This window comes from Penaeus chinensis, chromosome 5 (assembly GCF_019202785.1).
Source record: "Penaeus chinensis breed Huanghai No. 1 chromosome 5, ASM1920278v2, whole genome shotgun sequence".
Taxonomy (NCBI): Eukaryota; Metazoa; Arthropoda; class Malacostraca; order Decapoda; family Penaeidae; genus Penaeus; species Penaeus chinensis.
Genome location: NC_061823.1, coordinates 19,006,664 through 19,021,663, shown reverse-complemented (window position 1 = coordinate 19,021,663; position 15,000 = coordinate 19,006,664). Strand labels below are relative to the sequence as shown.

General features: G+C 35.6%; 1 protein-coding gene across 2 annotated transcripts in view; it reads left to right on the top strand.

The window, feature by feature from the left end:
- Window positions 1–15,000, top strand: part of LOC125025408 (pyruvate dehydrogenase (acetyl-transferring) kinase, mitochondrial-like) — a 53,345-nt gene that overhangs the window by 27,161 nt on the left and 11,184 nt on the right. The window contains exons 5-6 of one of the 2 annotated variants that reach the window (XM_047613394.1): window positions 5,879–5,923; window positions 12,611–12,783. In XM_047613394.1, the coding sequence (XP_047469350.1) occupies window positions 5,879–5,923; window positions 12,611–12,783 (218 nt within the window). The remainder of the gene's footprint in view (window positions 1–5,878; window positions 5,924–12,610; window positions 12,784–15,000) is intronic. The other variant, XM_047613395.1, reaches the window with a different exon arrangement.

Here is a 15,000-nt window from a genome sequence, read left to right as displayed (position 1 = left end):
TGGAACCATGTCTTTAGAGACCTGAATTTCTCTAATATAAGGGGGCCTTGTATTGTCAAGTTTTTTTTTTTTTTTTTTTTTTTTTCTATAATCTTGTTGCTTATGGGAGTTCATTAAGTATAATCTTGAGTTATCCGTGAGGGATCATGTCGCTAAATATGTTGGAAAAGGGAAGTATTGTAATATCTAGTATAATATAGAAATGATGTTTACTTTCTTTATGGCAGGAAGCACATTTGAAGTTCATTATTGGAATGGTAATGATCTCATGGATTTCATGCTATGAAACAGTGGTGTTGTCTACCAATAAACATCTTAGAAGTTTAGTGGGAATGATATTTTTTTTATATTGCAGACAAAATGTTTCTGGAAAAAATGTTTACAAAAGGATGTATGAATGTTTACATGGGATTTTTCATGGTATCAAAAGGTTCTGGACACTTCAATCATAAGCATCTAGTCATCTGTTTTATACATGAGGTTTGCACACATCCTACTGGTTATTGAACTGACAGAACATTTTAAGTATGATGATTTCTTAATGAAGAGGACAGTTTAAGGATTCAGAATCTCTTCAATTGTGACCATTAATTATAGTCAGTAGTAATTATTTGGTGTCTAAATGTAATGGAATCAATGTTATTATTTTTACCCTTCATATCTCAACAAGGAAGAGTTTGCTTTACAATGTGTGATAATGCTTGACTAATCAAAAGCATTTTTGCTGGAAAAAATCATAGAAAACATAGAATTCATTATTTCTAAACCCAATAGTAATGGATTTATGTTCTGCTCTCTGGAGTTTTTTTGTGAATTTTGTTACATACAGATGACTCCACATATGCTCAGCCACCAAGGAATCTATCAGTAGGCCCTAGTGACCGCACCCAAATTCCCAATTCCTTGAATTTAAGGAAAATTGTTTTTTTCTAATTCTATTAATATTGATACTGTTATTTTTTTTTTATTGATATTATGATTATTAATTTGTTAATATGATATTAATAACATTAGACTATAAAATAATACAAATGGAGCTTTCTAAAAATCAAGGAAAAGGTAAACAGGTGAGGTGGTTGGACTAATAACTGACTTTTAATTTGTTACATGAAGCTTACATGTGATGAGTCTGATTATTGGTCTGTATATATTAATCTTACATTCCTTATCAGTTTTATGACTAATTTGTCATTGTGAATATTATGATATGAATTGAAAGAAGCATTGTACATTTGCTAAGACACACCCACAAATGCTCTTCCCTCCCCTATTACATAATACTTTTCCTAGGCCTACACAGGCGGTCCTCATTTCATGTATCTCTTGTTTTTCATGCTCTTGCTTTTCTGTCTTCTTCTTTTTTTCTTTTCTTTTTCTTCTTCTTCTTCTTCCTCTTCTTTTCCTTCATTCTCTTCTTTTCCTGCTTCTTCTTTTCCTCCTCCTTCTTCTTTTTCTTCGTCTTTTCATTCTTCTTTTTCTTCGTCCTTTCATTCTTCTTTTTCTTCTTCTTCTTCATCTTTTGCTTCTCCTTCCTTTGCTGCTTCTTTATCTCATCCTCATCCTCATCCTCATCCTCATCCTCATCCTCATCCTCATCCTCATCCTCCACTTCCTCCTCATCCTCATCTTCCACCTCATCCTCATCCTCCAGTCTGGGAAATGTTCAGTGTGCAAGCAAAATGACCCTTGAAAATGATATTTATTTAAAATTCTTGTAGAATTGTTTATTTTGGGGGTTTATCTCATTATTCTTATTTCAGGAGGAACTAATTTGTTTTTGAATCAGGTTGTTGAAAATGTCCTACTTTAGTGACCTTGTGCATGGTTATGGCAGATGTTCAAATTGACATGTGAATTAAACCTTAGGTTCCCTAAAATAATTTAGATCCGTACATTACACACTGAAAAGAATAAAGTTGAACATGTTAGGGGATCAACAGTCCACAAGACTGATCTAGCGAATAGTTGCAAACCTATCCCTTTTAAATGCTTATATGGTTTCATGTCATTTTTCCTACAGAATTTCCGTGGGTGAGGACTGTTGAGCAGTTGTGGCTATGATTTCATATTCATTGGTCTTCAACTTCAGCCACAGCTTTTTTTGGTCACATTTATTTCCCTGAAAGAGAAGAGTATGTGCATTTTCAATAGATTTTCACAACACTTTAGTTAGTTCCTCCACCTTTTTATTGCTAAACCCAGCTGATATGTTATTCATCATTTGATGGGTCCACATTGCTTGTAGTACACTAAATTTTTAAGTTTGGGTCTTCTGACGAAAACCATGTTCAACATGCAAAACTTAAATGCATGTATTTGTTTGAAGGAATAAGTGTTTACTTGAACTTAAATAGAGATAAGCTATGCACCTCCATGCTTTGACAGAGAGTACTAACAAAGATTACAGGGTTCACAGAAGATTTATTAATTAGAAGACTATTCCATTGGCATATATACTTGCTGTAATGAATATTACTGTCACTTGCTGTTGTTACTAGTGTTGGTTTTCTTTTTTTTTATACAGTGAAGTTTGCACTACTACATTATTGTATACACAGATGCTGTTCCAAAGATTTAATGTTTTAACAATGAGAGGTATATAGTATTTTGTGAAAAAAAAAAAATATATATAGATAGATAGATAGATAGATGTATATATATATATAGATAAATGTATATATATATATAGATAGATACATAGATACATAGATAGATATAGACATACATATATAGATTATATAGATTATATAGAGATATAGATATATATGTGATCATGATATGGCAGGTGCTTTCCTTTTTTTCTAATAAAAAATGTAAAGATTCATCTAGCTCCTGTCTGTGTTATGGTATTTTAGAGGAAATTTCAAAATAAGATATCAGATGCATCATACAGGAATACTTCTGCAGCTCTTTTAACTATACTAAAACTGCACATGAACAAGCTGAACATCAGAGATTATGGTGATATGTGGAATCTTTTAGATGAGGTCAATCTAATCTTATAAGGATTAATATGGTGGATAGATTATTTAATTCAATTTAATTTTATAATGATTATGTTATGGATAGATTGTTGGGGATATTATCAGACCAGAGAATTACATGTGAAATATAAATTAAATTGGGATTAGTTAGAATATATAAAGTAGCCAAAATATGTCGTAAGGCTAGTCACATTCTAGGATGTATGCCTATCATGCCCAGTTTAAGCCTAAGATGTATTGTAAGAAGTGTAGGCTGCATCTGGCAAATTGCAAATTCAAACGGCATACTTGCTTTTGAAAAGTAATTATTGACGGGAGGTTATTCATGTAGGTTCAGGCGATTACAAAAAGCCATTTACATTGAAAAAGTTCTGATGGTTTCCTTTTCTTTATAAGAGATGATAATGTCAAAATATGTATGGAAAACCTGTTAAGAATGAATCACTCTTACAAAATTTAGCAGCTGATAACATGGAAGAACTGTCAGCTGCTGCAGTCTTCCATGCATGATGTCCCTACTCACATGTAGAATGTTTGTATTCCCAGTGCCATTGTATAATTTTTAGCAGATATATTTCACACATACCATGCTGTAATTAATGTTTTCTTGTATCCATTGGTAGCCTAGGTTTGTGAAAAATAATACACTAACAGACAATAAAGTCTAAATAGTTATTGACAATGATTGGCATTTAAAAGTATAACTCTATACAAATAAAGTTACAGTAGAATACGAGAATAGACTGAATGCTGGGGTTAGACTGAAAGCTGGAACCACTAACTCAAAATGTGTCAAAAAGTCAGTGTGGACTTACAGGTATTTACATGAGCAGTATTACCAAATTTCTGATAAAGTAAATTTCCATTTGTTCTTTTCAGGCTTCAGTCAGATGCAGATATGAGGGTCATTCTATTATTAGTGATATTTTCATAAGAACAAAGTATATCTGTTCAAGGTTCTTAGGAAAAATATCTGTTATATTCTCTTTGAAGAGTAACGTGAGTGTATTTTTTATTAAGAAAGTATGAAGAAAGACCATTACTACATCTGAGTGCATTATTATCAAAAAGAGGATCTCTAAATCTTTGAGCCCTCCAAGTGAGTGTTCTAGATTTAGGTGGTAAGCCATTCACAGCTGATTTCACAAAGATCACTAACAGGTTTCAACCTTTGGAAATTGCAGCTTACCTCCATAATATTGGAAGGGGTTAAGTGTTCAAAATATTTTTCAATTGTTTTTTGTTATGGAATTTGAGCAAAAAAATGTATCAGTAATTATTGTTTGTTTTTTTGTGTTTCTGCTGTAATGGAAATTATTGACTCATTGATTCCTTTGAGTAAATGTTTCCTTTACAGTCCATTGTAATACAGAGTTCATGTTTTGCAATATAGGTTGGTAAGAATTTTTTTAGATAAATAGTCTTAGTCTTATTTATATTACTCATAACCAGAATTGCTTTTATTGTTTAGTGATTTAAGAGATTTTGATTATGCATACTGATATTGATTGTAAAGTGTGGTGTGTGGGTGTCTGTGTGTATTGCAGCTAAACAATAAGCCACCAGTAGTTCTGAAGTTTGTTTTGATAACAGAAACCCACAGGTTCTCTCTTCAGTGTTTGTATCTAGATTTTGATTTTATATGAAACCTGAATAATTATGAAAAAGTTATGTGGTAGGGGTTTTGAATACTTCATCTACTATATTGGACCATTAATTTAAATGATAATTAAATTGATTAAGGATAGGTAAAAATATAGATTGAAAACTTAAAAAAACGTACATGTATAGACATATACAGTAAGTATATAGATTTATGAAAATCTAGAAATATATGAATTCATATAGATATATATATATATCTGTATATCTATGCTTTCCTCTCTCTTTTCCCTTTCCCATTTTTCTCTCTCTTTTTCTCTTTTTCTCTTTTTCTCTTTTCCTCTTTTCCTCTTTTCCTCTTTTCCTCTTTTCCTCTTTTCCTCTTTTCCTCTTTTCCTCTTTTCCTCTTTTCCTCTTTTCCTCTTTTTCTCTCTCTCTCTCTCTCTCTCTCTCTCTCTCTCTCTCTCTCTCTCTCTCTCTCTCTCTCTCTCTCTCTCTCTCTCTCTCTCTCTCTCTCTCTCTCTCTCTCTCTTTCTCTTTCTCTTTCTCTTTCTCTTTCTCTCTCCTCTCTCTCTCCTCTCTCTCTCTCCTCTCAATAGAAATGATATACAAATTAGTTTAGATTTTGGATAAATTGGTATTCAGTTCTCCATTCTTGTCTTGTTTCTCTCTCTCTCTCTCTCTCTCTCTCTCTCTCTCTCTCTCTCTCTCTCTCTCTCTCTCTCTCTCTCTCTCTCTCTCTCTCTCTCTCTCTCTCTCTCTCTCTCTCTCTCTCTCTTCTCTTTCTCTTTCTCTTTCTCTTTCTCTCTCCCCTGTCTCTCTCTCTCTCTCTCTCTCTCTCTCTCTCTCTCTCTCTCTCTCTCTCTCTCTCTCTCTCTCTCTCTCTCTCTCTCTCTCTCTCTCTCTCTCTCTCTCTGTTTCTCTTTCTGTTTCTCTTTCTCTTTCTCTCTCCTCTCAATAGAAATGATATACAAATTAGTATAGATTTTGGATAAATTGGTATTCAGTTCTCCATTCTTGTCTTGTTTCAGGTTTGTCAGGTTTCACTCTGTATTTTTATTTGTTGACTGGTGATTAACAGCTTTAGAGAAAAATCAAAAGCGAAAGCAGTCAGAGAATATTTGGAAACTGTATATGACTGGCAAAAAAAAAAGAGGGAAATATAGTAGAATTTGAACTTGGGAATAATTTAATTTCATCTTTTTCTCAAAAGCTTATAATCCTGGTCCCAATACTTCTGTATTGTCTCTAGTGACACTAATGGTAGATGCTTTGCCCACTTGCACCCACAGGCCAGGACAAGATGACAGTAACCCTCAAAGAAGCTGGGGAACCAGGTACAGTGTCTTGTTGCTTTATTTTGTCAAGTTCCTCATGTTTATATTTGTTTTAACAAGCAGCAGGCATTGACATAAATATGTATTTTTCTGGGGGGGGGGGGGGGGTAATGGGTTTTTAACCTCTTCCCGACAGGTCACGCTTACAGGCGTGAAAACACACCGCTCGAAATGTGGCGTGCGGCTGTACGCCACGGCGGCGCGTCAAAGTGCTCCGAGGCAGTGATTCGGCTTGATGTACCGAACTCACGCGCTCAAAGTCAGCGCGTTGCCGTGGTGCGCCAGAGCATAGAGTTTTTTTTTAGTTTTTTACACCTGCCACCAAGGGTTTTTTAAAGTTATTAATCATAATACAGTCACTGTAATAGATTGTTCACTTCTTTTTAGGCAGTTGGTAGTATCATAATGTTTTGTATTATTAATTTTTTTCTTTTTTAGTCCAGTAGTATTGGTACACTTATAGAGGATAGAAGACATTCTTGATTTTTTTTTAAATTGAAGTTTCAAATAAAAATGACAATGAACATGTTTATGTCACTTTTCTGCTGCTTCATACTAATGTCATGTCATACCATTCCCCAAATATCAAAGATAATATGGTGTGTCCCTCTCAGAGAAGCTTAGTAGAATAGTCACAAATATAGAGTTAATCCAGTGCTACCAGGAATGGCATGTAATAATATGCCATTCCCATTGTGAGCTTAGTTTATTCTTTGTCTTTACATCCAAAGGGCTCACATGTGCTTAGTCACCAAGGACTCAGTTACTCAGTTACCTTTCCCTTAATTTTGGAAATATTCTCTTTTATCTCATATTCCACTAGTAATGTTAATAACATTGTAAGAATTATAAAGTCAATAATAATGGTACCCTCATTGATATTAATAGCATTAGAATAAAAAAAAATCCCATAAAATCAAGTAAGTGAAATATGGTATTAATTAGCCCATCACCGCCTGGTGAACAGAAATCCCTGGGCGTTATAAACTCAGGCGATTTCTGCCAATGGCCAGACAATGGGCGCGGGAGTCTGTGACATCAAACTGAACGTCCCGCTCCACATGTTCTGGTACATCACCGAGCGTACAGGCCAAGCTATTTATGACATCTGGGTTGGGTTAACTCCTTGGTAGCTGAACACTTGTGGAGTCATCCGTATGTATAAACATTTCCCAAAACAAAACTACTGTGAACATTACATGGTCCTGGTGGCATTGGATTAATCTGTTTTTGCTCTTTACTCTTCTTGATTTGTCCTGCTTTGTAGCTTAAAGTTGCATTTAAGATATTTGGTTTTCTTACACTTTTGGAAAAGATTAAGAAAAGATAGAAGTATTAAAAAAAAATTCTGTACATTCTAAAGAAAATTGCAAATTTATATTTGCCAGGTACCTTTAAATAGGTCATGGTGAACTCAAATATCCACCTGGCATCTTGTGAATTAGTGAGAACATTGAAATTGCCATGATATGTATAATGATCATCTGATGCCAAGGGAATAATAGTCATAATTTCATGACTGTTATAAACTGGTCAGATGACCATTACTTTTGTGTTTCCTTTCTCCTGTTTTCAGCCTCTTATATCCTGTCAGTTATCTCATTTATTTTCTCTTCTGTCCATTCTGGTCCTCTCCTTTTCTCCCATCTTTTTGCCTTGTCTATTGTCAACCTCCTTGGATTTCAACTGGTTAAATCTGTGCAGTTAACCTTGGTGATGATAACATCTTGTCATTTCATGTGTCTGATTCACAGCTATGATAAAATTAAAGTTGGCTATTGTTCCATCTTGAGATAGTATTGTGAAATGAATTAGTCCATTCATTGTGTTCATATCTTTATTACACCTTTGAGACAAGAAGTGTTTAAAACCTGTGGGCAGGTTCAACTTGGACAGTGGCTTATAGGAATACTAAGTAGTTAACCCCTTAGTGACGGGTGAAGAAAACTAATAAAAAAAACTACGCTTTGGTGATCAATGGCAACGTGCCAACTTTGAGCGTGGGAGTTTGGTACATCAAGCCAAATCAATGGCTCGTAGCGCTTTGGCGCGCCGCCGCGGCATACATCCACATGCCACATTTTGAGCAGTTTGTTTTGACATCTATAGACGTGACCTGTCATGAAGGGGTTAATCACTATATCTTTTTATAAAATAGATTAAAGTTTTCAGTTCTGTAGAACTGTATGTGGATTAATTGTCTTGTATGTATGAATCAGTGACATGAATTCAATGGGGGAATTTTTCATGTCTCAGGATTCAGATGATAAATAAAACATGTTAATAATTTTTGTGCTGTTTTCAAAGATTGAGGCACTTAGCATGAGGATGAAGTCTCAGGGAAACAGCTCTTTTCAATTGTACTTTTGTTTGTTTGTGATATCCAGAAACTCAGGAGAGAGATTAGATATAGTTTACATTGGGCCTATATGGTGGGCTGGTAGAAATTAAGTAGTAGAAACATTGAGAGATGTTGCAAGGTGATTAGATTTTAAAATATCCTTTTGGTTTCTTTGATAAATTTGTCAGTGAGTTTCAGAACTCCAGGAGAAGACTGAAATATGATCACCATATATACCGCTGATAAACCAGCCCTAATTTCAAGGCGTGATTGGTTTATATCTGTTAGAGCTGTTCATTTTCTGTGCATAAAGTGATTTCATCTTTCAAGATCTGAATACTTTAACCCAATGGCGACGGGTCACGGCTATCGCCGTCATAACAATACGCACGATGTGAGGCAATGATTCGGCTTGATGTACCGATATCACGCGCTCAGAGTCGGCGCGCTGCCGCCGTTCGCCAGAGCGTAGAGTTTTTTTTAATTTGCTATACCCGGCGCCATTGGGTTAAATATGATTTTGATGGTATACCTGATAGATTTTTTGGGATAGGTTATTGCTAATGTATTAAACTTTGATTTGTGAATTACAGGAATGGCAGTGAACCATTCTGCATGTTGTATGTCAGTAAAGCATGGTGTCATAGATTCAACACTTCTAAGAGAAATACTTCTGGAGAAAATAACCATTCTACTTTTATTTCATTTTTATTTATTTAAAACTCCATAATCTCAGTTTTGAAATTCATCCTTTCCTTTATTGGCATGTGATTTTCCTCTTCATTGCACACTGTTTCTCTGAGGATATGATCACTGAGCATATGCTTTGATAACAAGGGCTTGTATATCTCAAAAAATCTGTTTAGTGTTCTTGGTGTGTGCGTGTGTATGTGTCCCCTCCCTTTTTTTAGGGAGTAAGTAAATTGATTTGTGTGCATATTTAATACTTAAAAAACAATCAGTGACTTCATGAGAATGCCCATGACAGTTGGCACTTTATTTTTATATGCCTCGACTACAAAGTCATTATTTGCAGTGGATCCAGATGAAGTTGCTTGTCTAGCGTCTCAAAAGAACAAAACAGAAATCAGAGATTTCTTAAAAGATCTTTATGGGCCAGTAACCTCTCTAGGCTGGTAGTTTAAGGTAGTAGGCCACTCATGGCTGGTTTGTTTGCCATCTCCACATTCCATTTCTTCCCATCGCTTCCCATCACTTTTCTTCTCTTCTCTTCCTTTCTCTGTCTCTCTTCTCTTTTCATCCCTTCCCTTTTTCTCTTCCCCTCTTTCTCCTTCTGTTCCCTTTCATATCCTATTCTGCCCTGCCCTGCCCTACCTTGCCTTGCCTTGCCTTGCCTTGCCTTGCCTTGCCTTTATTAGTGGAAGATATACAGCCTTTTTTTCAACTTTTTTTTTTAAAACTGCGGTGTGAATAAGATAATTTGAGTTAATTTGAATAGTGTCTCCATTTATCTTGATCTTGGCTCTGAATACTGCATGTACAAGCAATATATGTATCATTTTGTATTTGATATGACCTCCCTTAGGGTGTGTGGTATGTTCTATGTATACAGAATTCTTCCCTTTAGATAATTATGTTAGCAGCACCTTGTAGAGTTTGAAAGATATAGGTATTGCTCAAGGGGCTAAATTACACATTGATTAAAGGGACAACTTTGTTTTAAAGCAGAATGTTAACCCCTTGGTGACGGGTGATGAAAACTAAAAAAAAACTCTATGCGCTGGCGATCAATGGCAATGTGCCGACTTTGACTGCGGGAGTTCAGTACATCAAGCTGAATCACCGCTTTGTAGCACTTTGGCGCGCGACAGCGGCGTACAGCCGCATGCCACATTTTGAGGGGTTACTTATGACGTCTAGAGATGTGACCCGTCATGAAGGGGTTAATGTAGTCTAAGTATAGTCATTAGATCTAAAGTGCAAAAGCGATTAAATCTTTCATGAGAAATAAAATATTTCACATGAGATCAAGCCACATATAATATGCATTATTATGATAATTAATACTGTGATGCTTTGTACGTGAAAAGAATTGTAACTATGAGAAGATGATATAAAAATTGGCCAACATTGACTGAGGTGAGATTTGTATATTCTTGTGCATACTGTTTGGTGATAAGGTGATTAATTTTCACTTCAGGTTCAAGGTTAATGTTGTACTTAATGATCTAGGGATTTCTGCTTCTGTAGAAAAACAAATTACTCCATATATGCTCAGAATATTGAATGTAATTAAATGGTTGGACCATGGCAAATTTCATTCTTTTTTCTTCTGGAATATAGTTGAAGAGATGTGTTTTAGATTAGTAATATTTGATTTAGAGTTGTAAATGGAATACTGTACCTAAGAATTCATGAACTTCTTGATGTGATGATGTGATCATGCTGACAGACCTTTCCTGTTTTATGTATTCATATATAATTTATAGCTAATAATTTTGTTATATTTTGTTTTGTGATCATACAAAAAACATTTATGTGACCTGATTACATATTAAAAACAAACAAACATCAAGCAGTGAATTGGATCTAAGATACCTTGTTATTTGATTTGTTAGATGGAACAAGAAGTGGGTCACCATGGTGTTTCCTTTTAATACTGTGTTCTGTGTCATAGATATGAATAGAATGTATAGTAGGAATATCTGGGTAGAGTGTATTAGGTTAATCTTAATATATTATGCAAGTGTTTTAATATAAAAGAAATGTTGCATGTACATCAGATCAGCATGAGGTCTTACATGTAGTGAAGTGTATAGTATTTTTTATGCTTTAGATCTATTTAATTGCTAAAAGAATGTTGTAATGTAAAAAATATAATTGTTAACGGTTTTCTCACTTTTGTGTTTCCCATCTTTACCATAGATAGGACAAAGCATTGCATGGCATCATATTTTACATTTTAAATTTTGTAGATTTACAAACTGCTCACTTTGTTATTGCTCTGTAGTACCAGTGCTTGCACAATACCAAGAAAAATGAACTAGATAATATATTATGGCTTTAAACATTTCCACCATACCATTCAGTGCTTACTTCCTTGTGGGCCTGTGTATGGCACCTACTTCAAAATATAACTGTTGATAACCAACATAAAATAGATGACTGTAGAATTAAAATATGTCTTGATTTTCTTTTAAGTTATGAAGCAGGATATTTTTCATTCCATGTCAACAAATCAAGAAATATGCAGTCCATTGCTTTGTACTGTTCATTAACAGTAGCAACTGGCAGCAGTCCAAGCACTTCTCTGTTACATTCTCAGATATAATAGAGAACTGTCAAGTTTAATGGGCTAATCTGTCTGTATAATTTCTGAAAGGGTAGTTGTCACTTGTGTTAATTTGTGTTTATGTATGACAAAGTGTTTAACCTCTTGCAGAGTTAGAGGTAACATTGCAACAATCACAGACAAGCATAGTCTTGATGGGCTGAGATTATAAGAAAATATATTACCTTAAAAGTATAGTTGATGTTTAACCCTACGGTGCCAGGTATCAGAAATTTCTAGGCATCATAAACTCTGGTGATTTCTGGCAACATGCAGATGCTGGACACGGAACTTCCTGCTCCACATGCTCTAGCACATTGCTGCGTGTATAGCCACACCCCACAGACCACACAGTTTGTTATGACAGCTGTACATGTGACCCATCTGTAAGGGGTTATGATCTTAAATTAATGTACTTATTATTTATATGTGGTTGGATAGGTTTATATGCATTGTGTGTATTATTGATATCTGGAAGCTTCCCTTTTCAGCAGGGCTAATAACCATCAGGTCTTGTAATAAGAAAATGAAAATTCAATTTTTTTTTTTCCATTTGTTACTCTCTGTATCTGTACCATAAATCTAGATCAGTGTAAGTGTGAGTGCATGTGTGCATGTGTCCATGTCTCTATGTATGTCAATATGTATGTTTGTTTGTACTTATGCTTATATTTGTGTGTATGTGTGAGGAGTTAAAGTAACTAGGTAATTAGGAACTGATTGGGCACAGATAGGTAACACATGGGATTTACCCTCACTATTGAGTGGGTGGCATGATGCCAGATAGAGCTGGAGTATCTTGTAAACCCTTTTGGCAGTTTATATCCCACCTTGAATATCCCTACAAAAATCCAAACCATGATATGAAACAACTCCTCACCCATATGCATGCAATATTACAAGACCCATCCATGAGAGATTAAAAGCACAGGTATAAATGTATATCATTCAAAATTGACTCAGCAAAATATTGTTAAGTGGATAGTAACACATTGTAACATTGTTAATGATCCTTCAGTTAACATTAATTCTTTTTCTCTCTTGTTCCTTCTAGCCGATAAAACTCCTGCAAGAGTTGTGTACGTTCCCTCCCATCTTTATCATATGTTGTTTGAGCTCTTCAAGAATGCCATGCGTGCAGTGATTGAGCATCATGGTACTGGTGCTGATGACTTCCCACCCTTGGAAGTGCTTTTGGTTATGGGCACAGAAGACCTTGTCATTAAGGTAATACTTGTGTTCTTTTTTCTTACAGAATTCCACAAATATTAATTTTATACTAGTTATTGCTATCATTATTGTTAAATCTTTGTGGGCTTGTTATCATAATTGTAATTTTTTTTTTATTATTTTTTTTTTTATTTTTTTTATTAGTATTATAATTATTATTTCTTTGTTTTTCTTACAAGGTCTGTTTTCTTCAATCAGATTGCCAAATTTCACACAGAATCTTTGGGTAGTAATGATAACATAGGGAGATATTGAACTAATGAACTCTACTAAGATAATAACAATGATGATAACAACAATAACAACAACAATACCCCCCATCCCTCACTCACTGTTGTCATGGGGGCACTTAGGAGACATAGACTGAGGCCCATTATAGGAAATCCTCCCTGCCTTGGACGTCATCACTTGCCACATTCCGCTTTTTCTGTCTGATTCTCAAGGTGTGAGAGTCTTACTGAAAAGATGAAAGACTGGTTTTGTGTCAGTCCTGAATGGCCTCTGGGAACCATGGGCACAGTATTCCCTTGGTTAATCACCTTACCCTAACCCCTTATGGAGACCTAGACTGTTCCTTTTCCCCACTTATTTCAGGCTCACCATGGCCAATAATGAAGATTCTTTTTACCCTTAGGATAAAAAAAAATCCTTATTAGGGGCATTAAGGCTTGCTCCTTCATCAACCAGCCTATCTTAATTTGATTTCTCTGGTTTCCTGACCCCTGCCTCTCCTTTGACCACAACTCAGACCACTAATACTGATACTCCATCCTTCGATGATTACTGATATCTCTATCCATTCCAAATCATCCACCCAGGTCATTTCTCATCCTTCAGAACTTGCCCCTTCCTCTCCATTTCCTACTGTGCAGTCTACTTCATTGTCTATATTACTATTTTTCATCCCTATTGACCTCCTCCCCGCAGTACTACCTCACTCCACACCACCATATCTTCCTCCCACCCTCATTCTTCTACTGTTTTCACCTCTGTAAACTTTGAGTATTCTTTGTGGCCTAAGTGAGATTGATTCTTCTTGATACACCATACAGCCCTTAACTCTGACAATATCCTTCTCTTCTAAGAATGTCATAAAAAGAAGTATTCAAACTTTCCATTCGCAGTCATTTTGGTTGATCACACTGTGTCACAGTTACGTCTGAGTCCTAAGCTCATGCACTATCTACCCCACTGACTTCAGTGGCAAACCCATTCCTGCCTATCCTCACTCCTCTCTTAACCCCTTGGATCTGGGTGACGTGACCATCACGTCATGAAAAAATATATCAGCATCTCCCCTAATATCTTTTGCCAGAACCATCCTACCTCTACTCCCTCTCTCCCCAGTCAAATTCCTTTTCCAGTTTAAATCCAGATACTCCTTTTGCTACCACTTCCCTGATACCTATTCCTCCTCCTCAATTAACCTATTGCACCAGACAGTCTAAATGTTCCACCCCATCATCTTCCACATTCTCTCCTACACCCACCTCCAGAAATTTGTGAAGACTTCCTAAACATGACTCAAGAAAATGCTCCACTCCCCCATTCACACTCCAATCCCTCTATTCCTATACTCTCTACATTCAAAGTATTTAGTGATATTGATCCTCCTCCTCCTCAAGCTCCCACTCTCTCCCAAAACACCCCATCCTTTCCTTCTCCATGTGCACCATCATTCTCTCTCATATCCCCATTACCCTTACCACTCCCACCTGGTAATGCATGTGATTTCCTTATGTTGGAACAGTTTCCTTCTCTGGATTCTTCCCCTCCTGACATTCTTCCTGACACTTCACCACATTCTCCTGTTCCCTTATCTTATTCCCCAGATTCTTCTCCTCCTACTTCTCCAACACCCATTTCTACCATTGATTGTTTGGCTCCTTTGCCAGTTTTCCTTCCTCAGACACCCTTAACCCTTTCCTCTTTTACTAATCTCTGCCTTACTTCATGTTCTCGCCCCTCCTTACTCTTTTCCAAACTATCTGATAGTGCTCTATAACCTTTGGCATCTAACACGTTTTATCCTAATTTGTAATTCATTTTTACCCTTTTTGCCACAGTACTTTACCATAGTGCTATATGACCTTTGATGTCTAGGACATTTATTTATTTTATCCATTAACCATTAACCAATAATAATAATAGTGATGATGATGACGATGACGATAATAATATTAATAATAATAATATTATTATTATTATTATTAT